The sequence below is a fragment of the Hippopotamus amphibius genome, chromosome 4 (assembly GCF_030028045.1).
Source record: "Hippopotamus amphibius kiboko isolate mHipAmp2 chromosome 4, mHipAmp2.hap2, whole genome shotgun sequence".
Classification (NCBI taxonomy): domain Eukaryota; kingdom Metazoa; phylum Chordata; class Mammalia; order Artiodactyla; family Hippopotamidae; genus Hippopotamus; species Hippopotamus amphibius.
The window spans coordinates 16,690,327-16,703,723 of record NC_080189.1 but is presented as its reverse complement, the minus strand read 5'-3'; the positions used below and the strand labels follow the sequence as shown (position 1 = coordinate 16,703,723).

The 13,397-nt window shown below is 39.4% G+C and overlaps 1 protein-coding gene across 2 annotated transcripts in view; it reads right to left on the bottom strand.

Moving 5' to 3' along the window:
* The window catches only part of DGKI (diacylglycerol kinase iota), a 456,175-nt gene that overhangs the window by 276,261 nt on the left and 166,517 nt on the right, over positions 1-13,397 (bottom strand). For both annotated transcript variants that reach the window (XM_057733401.1, XM_057733402.1), the window contains exon 3: positions 5,458-5,553. In XM_057733401.1, coding sequence (XP_057589384.1) covers positions 5,458-5,553 — 96 coding nt within the window. The remainder of the gene's footprint in view (positions 1-5,457; positions 5,554-13,397) is intronic.

Genomic DNA, 13,397 nt, shown 5'->3' with positions numbered 1-13,397 from the left:
GTTTGCTTGTTTTTAACATTCACCCCTGGTCCTACTCCCTAGAGAGTCTTATGTGGTAGATCCAGGTTGGGAACCAATCATTTTTAAAAATAAAATTGAGAAGTAAAACTTCATAAGTAACTACAATGCTCATCGGGGAATAAGAATCATTGAGGTCAATCTTAATAACAACACTGTAAATCAGGAAATAGGGGCAAAAACAGGTGAAACAACACGTCCAAAATTCACTCAGTATCTAGATGGAACAACAGGTCTTCAAACCCAGGTCAGTGTCACTCAGAGTCTCCTTCCTTCCCACTACCCACGTGGCCTTACTGTCCCTGGGCAGGTGAGACCATGGTTGTTTGTACCTCTACATAGCAACACAGGCAGTGTCTTTTAAGTGTAAAAATCGGTGTGCACGGGTACGTGCTCTACAGATTCTTAGTGGAGGCGTGAGTTTCTTCGGAAACAAACATGTATTTGGCTGAACATCTTTGTAAATCCTACCGGCCACACACCAGAATGGTTTCTACAGAGTGTACCCACAAAGCCATGATGTTGTCACTTACAATTAACTGTCACCTATCACTGTCAACTCGGTTTGAAGTTTCTGTTACTGGGTACCCAGTCCATAAATACTTGTAGAATAAATGTATGAAGAAATATCCATCTAAATAAATATCACGAAACAAAAGTGGTCCTAGCTGGAATTTAATCTCACTTTTCCTCCCATAATCATGATTGAAAACAGTGATCCTTCCCCAATGTCATTACTTTTGCATCCCTTTCTTCTCTCCAGGCCAGAAAAAGAAACAGTTACTAATTTGGGGACTGTCACTGATTTGGGAACAACTTTAATCCCATTAAATATCTACTCACAGACATTCTACAGTATTAAATGTTGTCAGTGGAGAAAATGAAAGAAGAGGAGTTGTAAAGGTCATCTGGTTCAGCCCTGAGACTTGGGAGCAAACTCTCCTACAACAGTCGTCATACCCTGTGTCGTCACTGCCTTGCTTGCAGTGCTCTCCAATATCAGCCCCCAAGTATCCATCCAAATATGGCAGCAGGCGGTCCTGAATTTGCAGGATGGCTTTGGTTTTAAATAGACTATTGCACTGTCCCCATAAGTTGTGATGATTTCACAGCAGCCATTTTCACCCTCAAATCTGTCTTGGTTTAGACAATATGGTCATGCTTTATAAGCACACAGACATTTATAACATGCACTCTGAGTTTCAGTTGAGAAAACAGACACACACACACACACACACGCACCCCCATCCGTCCTTATTTCCATTCTTACCTAACACATGGTCTTTGGTGTGCTCATGCGTGTCTGGTGACTGCCTCCTCCCTTGTACAAAGCTTGTTCCTGCCTCTGAGTTTGCCCGTGTTCCTCTCCCTGCCTGAAAAATTCTCCTTCGCCACTCTACTTATGTAAATCTAACCCATCTTTCACTACTGCATTCAAGCCCCATTTTCCATGAAGCCGCCTCTGTCTACACAACCCACACTGATTTCTCCCTTCTCTTAACTTCCACCCGTGACATTTGCTTTGCTAAAATAGGGTAAGGAGTGAAAGGCACCTCTTCAGTGGTGGATTCACTCCTCCTCCAAGCGCTCTGCCTGCACTTTGTTTAGAAGCCTGCAGGTAGCACCTGGTGATGGTAATTTGGTCCCAAACCCAACAGGTTGGCTTTCTTCAAAGGTGGTTCTTTAAAAGAAATGCGAATACATAATCTATTTACACACGCTTTTTTTTTCTTACAAAACTGTTGTTCCATTCTAAGAAAGCTGCAAATAGAATATTTAAACTGGAGGCTCCCTTGGAGATCTCCTCACCTAACCTCTTACCCACAGGAGAGATGCGCCCTCCTCCAGCATCCCATCCAACAAGATGGCCACCCAACTTATTCATAAACACCACCTTTGAGCCCATCTCTCCAGGCACCTTGTTCCCTTGTTGGGTGTCCAAGCTCTGACTGTTAAAGTTCTTCCTTATAATACAGTCTTTGTCAAAGTTAAGTTTGTGGACCATCTGTACCATAATTATTTGAGGTGCTCGTTAAAAATCACAGGTTCCCAGGTCTCATTCCAGACACACTGAATCAGCATTTGGAGCAAGGATTTAAAAAGTAATCTACATTGTTAACAGGTTTTCCAGGTAATGTTTATTATACCAAAGTATAAGATCCACTGTTAGAGTCAGTGGATTCTATATCTAGAACTTTGTTCTACCTTCCTAATGGGACAGCAAGCATTTCCCTTTTCTTCCCAATGTTCACTGCAGCACTATATACAATAGCCAAGATATGGAAACAACCTAATGTCCATCAACAGAGGACTGGATAAAGAAGATGTGGTATAGATACATATATACGATGGAATATTACTCAGCCATAAAAAAGAATGAAATAATGCCATTTGCAACAACATGGATGGACCTAGAGGTTATCATACTGAGTGAAGTCAGACAGAGAAAGACAAATATCATATGATATCACTTATATGTGGAATCTAGAAAAAAATGATCCAGATGAACTTATTTACTAAACAAGAAAAGGCTCACAGACTTCGGAAATAAACTTGTGGTCACCAAAGGGGAAACGTGGTGGAGGGATAAATTAGGAGCTTGGGATTCACATAAACACACGGCTATATATAAAATAGATAACCAACAAGGACCTACTGTATAGCACAGGGAACTCCACTCAATACTCTATAATAACCTATATGGGAAAAGAATCTGAAAAAGAATGGAGATATATATATATAGAATCACTTTGCTGTACACCTGAAACTAACAACATTGGAAATCAACTATAATCCAACATAAAATTAAAAATTAAATTTAAAAAACAGACCCTTTCCTTTTCTTCACAGCAGCTCTTCTAATGCAGGAAGATGTCAGTTCTCTCTCCTTTCCCTCATTAATACTCTTTTGTAACCCAGGTTATTTCACTCTTCCTTCTATTACAAAATTCCCTACCCTGATCCAACTTAGGCATACCCTCCTGGGTCTTCTCTTTTCCAGTGTCCTCCCTAAAACGTGATGCCAAAATGAAGTGGAGACCGCGAGCTAGATTTCTAACGCTTTTACTACATATTGATAATTTTGTGAAGTATATCAAATTACACTCCCACCAGCTGACAATGACAATACAAATTTTGGTCTAAACTAGCCAGCAGGTATTATCATTTTGTACATCTTTAACAGGAGCATGATGCTGACTCCTCATAGTTGTTTTAATACGGATGCCTTTGTTTATATTTTTCATATGTATATTGGTCAGTGGTAGTTCTTTCATGAATTGTCTGTGCTTGTCCTTTCTGGGTCCCCCCGACACCTTTTAATTTATTATGTCCATGGCTGTGGCAAGTAAGTCTTTTCAATGCATTATCTCATCTAATCTTCAAAACATTTCCCCCACTTTACAGGTAAAGAAACTGAACCTTCAGGAACTTACAGTGAAGAAACACAGGTCTTCAGCTTTCTCACCGATTTATGCCTTCATTTAATCAATGTCTTGGGAGGAGAGATCTTCATCCTTCAGACACTTTGTAAAGTGAGTTAAGAGAGCCAAGTATTTGGGATGCAATTATGAGGAAGGCTTAAAAGAACACTAGAAACTTTTGTAACTCTATTACCTCCTTATAGTTCCCTAATATTTCCTTCTTTTGCTACTTTTCCTGGCTTATAGGTAATAGTGACCAAGTTACAATCAATCAGTGGGTAGCAATGCTATTTACTGATAGAAGGTTTAAGGAGGATGTAGGTACCTGTTATATTTTTGCCGAGACATAACATGTAGCTGACCCTAAAAGAGCATCAGTAAAGGATCAAAGCGAGTAATCTGGAAATAAGGCAGAACTCCATAACAAATTACAGTCCACCAGCTGGCAGCAGCATCAGTAGATGATAGTTCAAAAGTATATACCCAAGAAGGATTGGCTTTCATTTTTTTCCATTTTATACTATCAAGACCAGTGTTTATGCAATTAACTAAGATCCAAATGCTAATTCATCATTTATAGCATTTTAGTCCAAACAGCTGATCTTCTCTTGGGTTTGGTTAATTTAATCAAATCTTATGCAATTATACTTTAATTGAAAATACATATGCATAAATTTGAAATATTTAAATCAATTGAATTTACAACCAGATTAAAAGAAATGCAAACAACAAAGTACAGATCTGAGTTGGAAGCAAAATTAATTTAATCCTACTCCATTTTTCTACCTTGAAGGTGGCCAACACCCAAAGGTCAGGAGTTCTCAATGTCACATGGCCAGTAGGAACACTGAGATTCAAATCCAGGAATCCCAACTTTGAATCAAGAGCTTGTACAGCTGGGTCTTTAACTGACATTTAACTATTCCCACCCTCATTCAAACAAATCTTGGTCCTCCAAGTTCTCATAAAGTTTCCAAACAAAATGTATGACTTAGGCATCAAAAGAGCTAATGCGATTTTAAAGATCTTGGTTCCCCAGCTTTGTGATCCCAAGCAGCCTAATAAAGGTCCCTGGGGGCTATAGTCTTGTGTAAACGATGGCAAAAGCTCATTTCTTCCTTATTTGTTATTCATATAAACATATTCATTCACAATTCCTAGGTTCTACATTTTGCCCCAAATCTCTCTTTCACATAATAAACAAACATAACAAAAAAGAAAAAAATTATTAGGTCAATTACGATGCCCATTTCCCTCAAATAAGAAAGAATACATCTTTACTTCCTTCTTTACTATTTTTAGTTTCCCATTACTCTCTTTTCAGACCCATAATTTTAAACGATACAAAAATTTTAAGTTCACTTTCTTAGTAAGTTTAGTTCCTCTCAACTTACTGCCTGGCAACCATGCTCTTTTCATGGAACAGAAAGAGGATTTAACATTTAAACAGATTGTTCCAAATAGGGACAAAGCAAATTTTAAAAAGCCAAAGATACTCTAATGGAGTTGACTGTTGAGAACATACGTGGTTTCTAGAATTTTCTCATCTGGAGCTTAGTCTGAATTATCTGTGAGCCTACACCCACCACCAGACCCGTGTTCGCACCCATCTTCACCTTCATCCACTAGTGATGCCCTCCACCACAACACACTCCCCTGCAAAGGAGAGCCCCCTCCCACACAGACCCCTCCTCCACACACAGGCATCCTTGCACACTCACCTCTCCCCCACTTTCAACACAGCGCATAACAAAAACCAACCCTGGGTATCATCACAAAGCAGTACATTATCCCAAGGTTCCACCTGCAGAGTCAAGAAAAAAACCTAAAACCATTACATTGACCCCTTGAAAGCCACGCTAACTTGATAAACTCTGTCAACCATCTCACACGGCCAGGGTCTTTCAAACCTCTCCTTGGAAATTCAGGCATGGTGACCCCACTGCCTTCAGACTCAACTACCCGCAAGGCTCCCCGCAGAAAGGCCAGAGCACAGGGGTCCCGGGCGTACACTCACTGCAAATCTGACTTGACAGCTCTCCTCTCCCAGGTAGCACAGGTCTCCCGAGACGTTGGTCTCCAGCCACAGGTGCTCTCCATTCACGGCATTTTCCTGGAAGGAAAAGACCCACCTGACTTCAGTTTTCTTTTCAGGCATAAAGGGATGGGGAGATCTCAAATTTAGATTTTGGATGCAAGAAAATTAGTGAATCCATGGAGTCTAAACACTTCTCATTTTACCCCTGAAAATACTGCTGGAGTTGGTTCTACCAAAATTCTAGAAATGGAAAAAGGTGTTTGGAAAAACTTTGAGCGATAATTAAGATGTTAGGTCCAAAGATGCTTTACCCATGGATGTGGTCACCTTTGAAATATATAACAAATGAGGGAAGAAAAAAAACCTCAAGGTAAGGCCTTATTCATCCAGGCCCACTGCAGAGTCCATGACAATTGAGACAAAAATTTTATTAAAAGTCGACTCTCCTTAGCAAATTAGCTAAGGAGGACAGTAGTATTAAAGTACTTTAAAAACTGCTTGAAAATACATTTATATCAGTAACGGGTAAATTATACTTCTAAACCAGAAACTTCTAATAACAGTTTTTAGTCACTGTATAGTCAAAGCATAATAAATTTCTACTAATTCAAACATTTCACCAGTTCAATAGGGCCTTCGCCCAATTCTAAATTCTTCAAATGGAATGATTTCCCTGCTTCTAAAAATATGCACATACTTCCAGTGGCAAACAGAGAAGAGCTGTAGGTTTGGAACCCTGAAAGTTTTCAGATTGAGATGGATGAGAATATAAAAAATAAATTAATTGAAAGGCATTTCTTTGCCAGGTATCCTAAAGAAATCAAGCTCCACAAACTAAAATATTCTACCACTGGGAACTTATTATCCAGCTTTAACTTATAACCATTTATAGAATTAAATCTCTTTTCATTCTTTAGTTTTCTAATTCATTCAATCAACATTCCACACCCCTGGTGCCAGGCACTGGGTTAGTGTGTAGTAAAATCTACCAGAGAAAATGGCAACTAAACACATAATCATGGCAGCAAATACTAGAGAAACTTATTACAGCAAAAATCCCACCAACTCTTTTAAAAACTGAAGTATAAAATGTTGCAGTGGGGAACAGGTAAAAAATCCTTGATAATACCCATCTAGGCAAGCCAGAAATGAAGTCCTGGTAGGCCAAGTAAGGTGGGCAGGAGCAGGGAAAGCCCAGGGAGTCAGAGACTTGCAAGACATCGATAACTCACTGGGCTGGCGGGCTTCATCCACGCTGGGCCGTTTGCCTCTGTACACTGCAGACCCCCCGCAGGCACTCAAAGGCTTGCTGATAAGGATTCAGGCACAGCAGGGCTGCTGGGATGAGCTAATCTCACTCCTGAGTGGGGATCTGATTAGAAAGCCTGACATTTGTAAGAGATGAGGGAAAGAGAAAGGTGGAGGCTTCCTGACACAGTGGATCGAACACACTGGTTCTCAAATCTGATTGCTCATTAAAATGACCTGGTGAGTTTTGAAGAATACCTGGCTACTATCCCATACCCAGAGTGTCTGCTTTAACTAGCCTGAAGCTTTTAGCAAATATTTGCAGATGTAAGAATGGAAATACCATTTACTGAAAATTCAGGGAGAAGTTTAGAGTAAGAGCAGATTTAGGGAGTAAGTCAAGAATTCGGGTTTCTTATTTTATTTTCAGTTGGGTCATAATTAACATTCAACGTATTAGTTTCAGGTATACAACATAGTGATTCAATACTTTTATGCGTTATGAAATGATCAGTGCAATAAGAGTTCAGTGTTGAGGATGTCAAATTCTGAGATGCTTATTAGACCTTCAAGTGGAGATGTTGAGAGGGCAGTTTTTTTATGAGTCCAAAGTTCACAGAAGAGGCTTGTACTGTATGAATAATTTGGGAGGCAACTGTTAGTTGGTGGGATCTAAAGCCATGAGAACTGAATGCAAAAAGCTAAGGATTGAATGTGGATGGAAAGCTCTGAGTATTGAGCTATGGAACATTCTAATACTTAGAGTTTGGGAATATAGGAAAGATCCAGCAAAGGAGACTAGGACGCAGTGGCCACTGGTGTATAAGGAAAACAAAAAAGAGTAGGACGTTTCCAGGAAGAAAGTGCCCCTAAAAGGTCTGTGTCAAAAGCTGAAGACTGAGAATTGGCCAATAAAGACCACGTGAACACGTGAAGTCACTGATGATCTTGACAAAAGTGCCAACTGATGGATGAGAAGGAAGAAAGCCTGATAGAACTGGGTTCAAGAAATAATATTACTGACTCTAGTTTTAAGATGTATATGAAACCCAATTAATTCTCGCTACATTTACTGTTACCACCCAATCCTCTATCATCTGTGGCTTGGAGTATTCCCAGTAGCCCCCTAACTGGTGTCCCTGCTCCATTCTTTTCTTACTCCACAGAGCAAGCAAAAAAATTGCTTTAAAATGTAAATCTGATCAAGTCACTAATCTGTTCAAAACTCTTCAGTGGTTATCTATGTACTCAGAAGAGTGCAAAGTCCTCACTTACCTAGACTCTGGGAGCCTCTCTGACTTCCTTTCCTGTCTCTCTGCAATCTCATTTCCCTGTCCAGTTACCTCATCTTCTATCTCTCTTCCTCTCAGTCCCTGACCTGCAATCACACTGGTCTCCTTGTATTTCCCAAGCAGACTAAGGAAGCTCTCATCTCAGGTCCCTTGAATTTGACGCTCCTTTAACTAAAAAGTGCTTACACAAGATACCTGCACTATGTGTCCTCATTTCACTCAGGTCTCTGTTCAAATGTCCCCACATCAAAGACTGTTCACTGCATATTGTTTACTGTATCCAAATTGCTCATTGCTCTCCATTCTGACTTATGTGGTTAATTTTTACTTACCTTTTGGACACCAGATCATGTTACCTTCTCAAAGAAGCCATCACTGACCCCAAAACCAAAGTCATTTTGTTAGTTACTCTCATAAAACCATGTTTCCTTCTCATCATTTACCCCAACTGGCAATTATTCATTCATCGGCAGGATTATTTGAGTCATGTTTCCCTCTTATGCTAGATTCTAAACTTCATATGGACATTAAATGTCCAGCACTTAACTTAGCACCTGGCAAATAGTAGATGATAAATACATTTGAGGACCTTAAAAGATGAGACTAAGAATCAATGGCTGTAAAAAGGAATGAAATTGAGTTATTTGTAGTGAGGTGGGTGGACCTAGAGTCTGTCATACAGAGTGAAGTAAGCCAGAAAGAAAAAAACAAATACCATATGCTAATGAATATATATGGAATCTAAAAAAATGGTATTGATGAACCCAGTGGCAGGGCAAGAATAAATATGCAGATGTAGAATGGACTTCGGGACCGGGGTGGTGGGGCAGGGGAGGATGAAAGGGAAGCTGTGATAAAGTAAGAGAGTAGCATTGACATATGTAAAACAGATAGCTACCAAATGTAAAACAGATAGCTAATGGGAAGCTGCTGCATAACACAGGGAGATCAACTCGATGATTGGTGATGACTTAGAGGGGCGGGATAGGGACAGTGGAAAGAAGTCATGGGAAGGAGAGGATATGGGGATAAATGTATAAATACAGCTGATTCACTTTGTTGTACAGCAGAAACTGGCACAACAGCGTAAAGCAATTATACTCCAATAAAGAGCTTAAAAAAAAAATCAATGGCTGAATCACATTCTTGTTATATGCAATTCCAAGGAGTATAAGGGATAATTACTTTTTTATCTTTCCATTAGTTTGGAGTCATGAACTGTGAGAAGTAAACATGGATGCCTAAGAGACATGACAGTCTTTCAAAATCATGAAAGAAACAGAGTTCTTAAAAAGAGGCGTGCAAAAAAAAAAGAACCAGTCACGCAAGGAAAACATGAAGCATACCTTTTCTTAGACTACATTTTCCCCATGCCTCATCCTTTTCTTATACACCTGTCCAGTCCAACGCATCGCAAAGAAGTAACTTTACCCAAAGAGAGTCTGGCCTTTGCCCTCCACTATAGGAAGGTAATCTAAGTGCCTGGAATGTCTTGCCTGATAAGAGTATCTTTGTTTACCTGGGGACCTTGGGCCATGCCAGATATTCTAAAATAGCAGTGACTTAAAGTGGGGCATACATCAGCTCAACCTCCAGGAGGGCAAGGAGCTAAGGTCAACCATGCAGGTGGTCAACCATGTCTACATGACCAAGACCCAGTTAAACTCTGGACACCAAGGCTCAGATGAGCTTCCTTGATTGGCCATTTGTATAGTCACACCATGGATGCTGGGAGAAGTTGTCACTGTCACAAATCCACTTGGAGAGAACAACTGGAAGCTCCTTGTGTAGAAATCTCCTGGACTCTGCATTGACTGATTTGAATCTGTATCCTTTCACTTTAATAGAAATGTGACTATAGCAGCTTTCAGTAAATTCTGAGTCCTTCTAATGAATTACTGAACACGAGTGTGGTCTTGGGAATGCTGGAATTCTACATAATGGTATCCAGCTGGGCATCCAGTATCCATGATACTCTATGCACGGGTATCCATTAGCCCATGCATAGAGTAGACAAATAAACTATTGTGGTTTTCTTCTTACATTTCTGATGAACCCTTCTCTAGTTCAATATTAATAAACATAAGCTTTGGAGTCAGAGAGACTTGCTACCTACTAGCTCTATGACCTAGGGTTTCTCTAACTTCCCTAGGCCTCAGTTTACTCACCACTAAAATCGTAATAATAATTTTACTTCCCTCACAAGATCACAATGATGTTTAAATGTGAAAATGAAAAACATTCAATGCCTTGCCCACAATGAGAAGTTAATAGGTGTTCAATATAGTTTTATTATCATCATGGTTAGTCTCCAGTTTTGCTTCTTTCCTCCCAATCCATAGATGGTGGTATTAGCCAACATCTATTTCTCTCCTGGGTCTTTGTAGTCAAGACTGCTAGCCATTCACCAAAATCATTTTTCTCTTCTTCCTGAACACACAGCTAGACCTTATTACCCAGACTCACTTGTAATTGCGTGTGGCCATGTGACCCAGTTCTAACCAATGGAACATGAGCAGGAGTAACATGTACCATTTTCAGAAATGGCCCATTAAAACCTCCCACATGCGTCCCTCAATATTCTTTTCCCTTACTGGATACCCGGGAAGCTGGCCGTTGGGATGATTTTAGAAGCCTTCTACTGTATAGCACAAGGAACTCTACTCAATATTCTGTAATAACCTATATGGGAAAAGAATCTGAAAAAGAATGGATATATGTATATGTATAACTGAATCACTTTGCTGTAAACCTGAAACTAACACAACATTAGAAGTCAACTATACTCCAATATAAAATAAAAATAAAATTTTTAAAAAAAGAAGACTTCTAATGAAGTCGTAAGAGCAACTGTCAGTCCGGTCACTGAATAACTATGTGGAACAGAGTCCACCCCCAACCCAACCTGGAACAGTCCTGGTCTGTTACACAAGTGAGAAATAAATTTCTCTTGTACTGAGCCATTACATGTCTGAGTATTTTATTTACTGCAGCCTAGGCTACCCCAACTAATTACAAGCCTCTTCTCTTTGTTCAAGTTACTTACCATACACTGAATAGCATCTCTAATCTCTGAGTCCTGGTTTCTCCTGCTCTGAATTCTACTTCTGACATTCTTTCTGATATTTTATACTGCTATAAAATTAACTCCCTTAAAACATAGCTGTGATTATGCCTCTCTCTTGCTCAGGATGCTAAAAAAGACTCCCTATTATTTACAAAACAAAATCCAAACGTAATCCCACATACTAGACCTTCCATTAATGGTACCAATCTGTCTTCCTTATTCATCTTCATACATTCTACTCTTTTGTCACTCTTCTCCAAACATAGTCATATTTTCCTTTTCTGTGCCATGTTTTTTAATTTATTCCATTCTCTACACCCAGGTACCTCTTTCTCTCTTCTCTACACATCCCTCTTAAAATACCATCTCAAACAGTATACAGCTCAGAGTATCCAACTGTGCCAGTCAGGAAAAATAGCTCTATTTCTAAATGAAGATAACATTGCTTCTGTATTAGTGAGTGTTGAAACAAGTCTCTATTGATATACACAGATATATATAGATCAACCTATTTATACAGATCAACCTATCTAGCTAGATAGATCTAGCTACCTAAGAGTAGAGACCCACCTATGTAGATATAAATGTGATTCCTTGCTCTCAAGTTCTACCTGAAGTCCTAGTAATAAGTAGCTATAGGTAAAAAAATACAAGTTGTGGAGAGGGGGAGTTATAGACTGAATGACATAGATAAAGTACACTGACACCAGAGGCAAATAATCTACACAAAATGAAGATACTTCCTTGTGAAAATGTTTTGAAACAATGAGACAATTATAAATATGTATCAAATGAAAATACCCTTACAAATTCAGAAAGGGAAAAAAATCTGGACTGCCCCCCCCCCCCCAAATATCTTCCAGGTAATAACAGGTAAAATCCGTCTCAGATAGTTTAGATCTATGTTGTCCAATAAGCACTTGGAATGTGATTAGCACTAGTTGAGATGTGCTGTCAGTGTACAATTCACAGCAGATTTTGAAGACTTACTTAGTGTGAAAGAATGTGAACCCTCTCACTGATCATTTCTATACTGATTACATGTTGAAATAGTAATATATTTTATATATTTGGTTAAACAAAATATAATATTAAAATTAATTTTACCTATGTCTTTTCACTTTTTAATGTGGCCACTAAAATTTAGGCTTACTTTATGGCTCATATATATTTCTGTTCAACAGTGTTAGTTTAGATAATAACTTACTAAGAGGCAAAAGAGCAGACCTAGATACTTCTCACTGACCTGGAAAGTTGTAAGATTCTATGATTTCTCCCAGCAGCCAATGTGAGTTAATTTAAAATTCTCACAATTTTAGAAAATAAAAGACTAATGAGGGTGAATGAAATCCTGCTAGATCTGTCCCACTACTACCATGGATGACCAGGCCTAGGACCTTCACTAAGTTATAGTCAGTTAATTCCTCCTGCTCTGCTCAGCAATCTGATATCTTGATTAACCTGACAATGTTTTTTGAAATGGGGATGGAAGTGGAGAAAGATATCTGGGCAAGTCACTATTGGTGACGATACCCATACCTGAAGTTAAACAGCCAAGGCCCAGAGCTTGTAAAGAAGGTGCAGGTCTGCTAGGACCTGCCATCTGAAACAAGACTAAAATGAGAGTTTGCACACGTGCATACAGGTACACACACACACACACACACACACACACACCCCTGCCTCCTCCTGCCTTTTCATTCCAGGTTTCCAAAGATAAAATGACCTAGTTTCATAACCCAGTTTAAACCAATCCCACATGAAGACTCTGTTTCCCTAATCTTGTCTGGGAACCAAACAGTAAGGCAGTACACCCACCGTGCTGTGTTCTACCTACCCAGGAGAAAGGACTCCTTTTCTTAGCATCATCAACCAGAGGAAAGGAAAGGTGGTCTGGATTTAAGATCTGGGTTTATTTGTGTTGAGGCCCTGTTTTCTACAGCCCACAGCACTGGAGGAAATTTTCCAATGAGGAAGGAAAAAATGAACTGAGATCAAGGCTGCTATGTTAAAAATCAACATGCTTTTTCAGAAAGATCTTTGTGGCTTTTCCACTATTGCTTTGAGAGTTGTCTCAGGCAGTGTAATGGGCAAAAGCGAATTACAAAACAGAGGATACAGAGTGAAGACCCACTTCCTATGTTCTCTGCTCTAACACTAAAAACGGGGAAGAAATCTTCCCGTCCAAATTAAGTCTCCATTGCAGAAGAGGCACGTGACATTTACGAGAGACTATTTTTCCTTTTTGAGAATTACTCCCTTCCTTTCTAGCAATTTAGCTTGTTTTCCCCCAAACTGGCCTGGCTGATGTT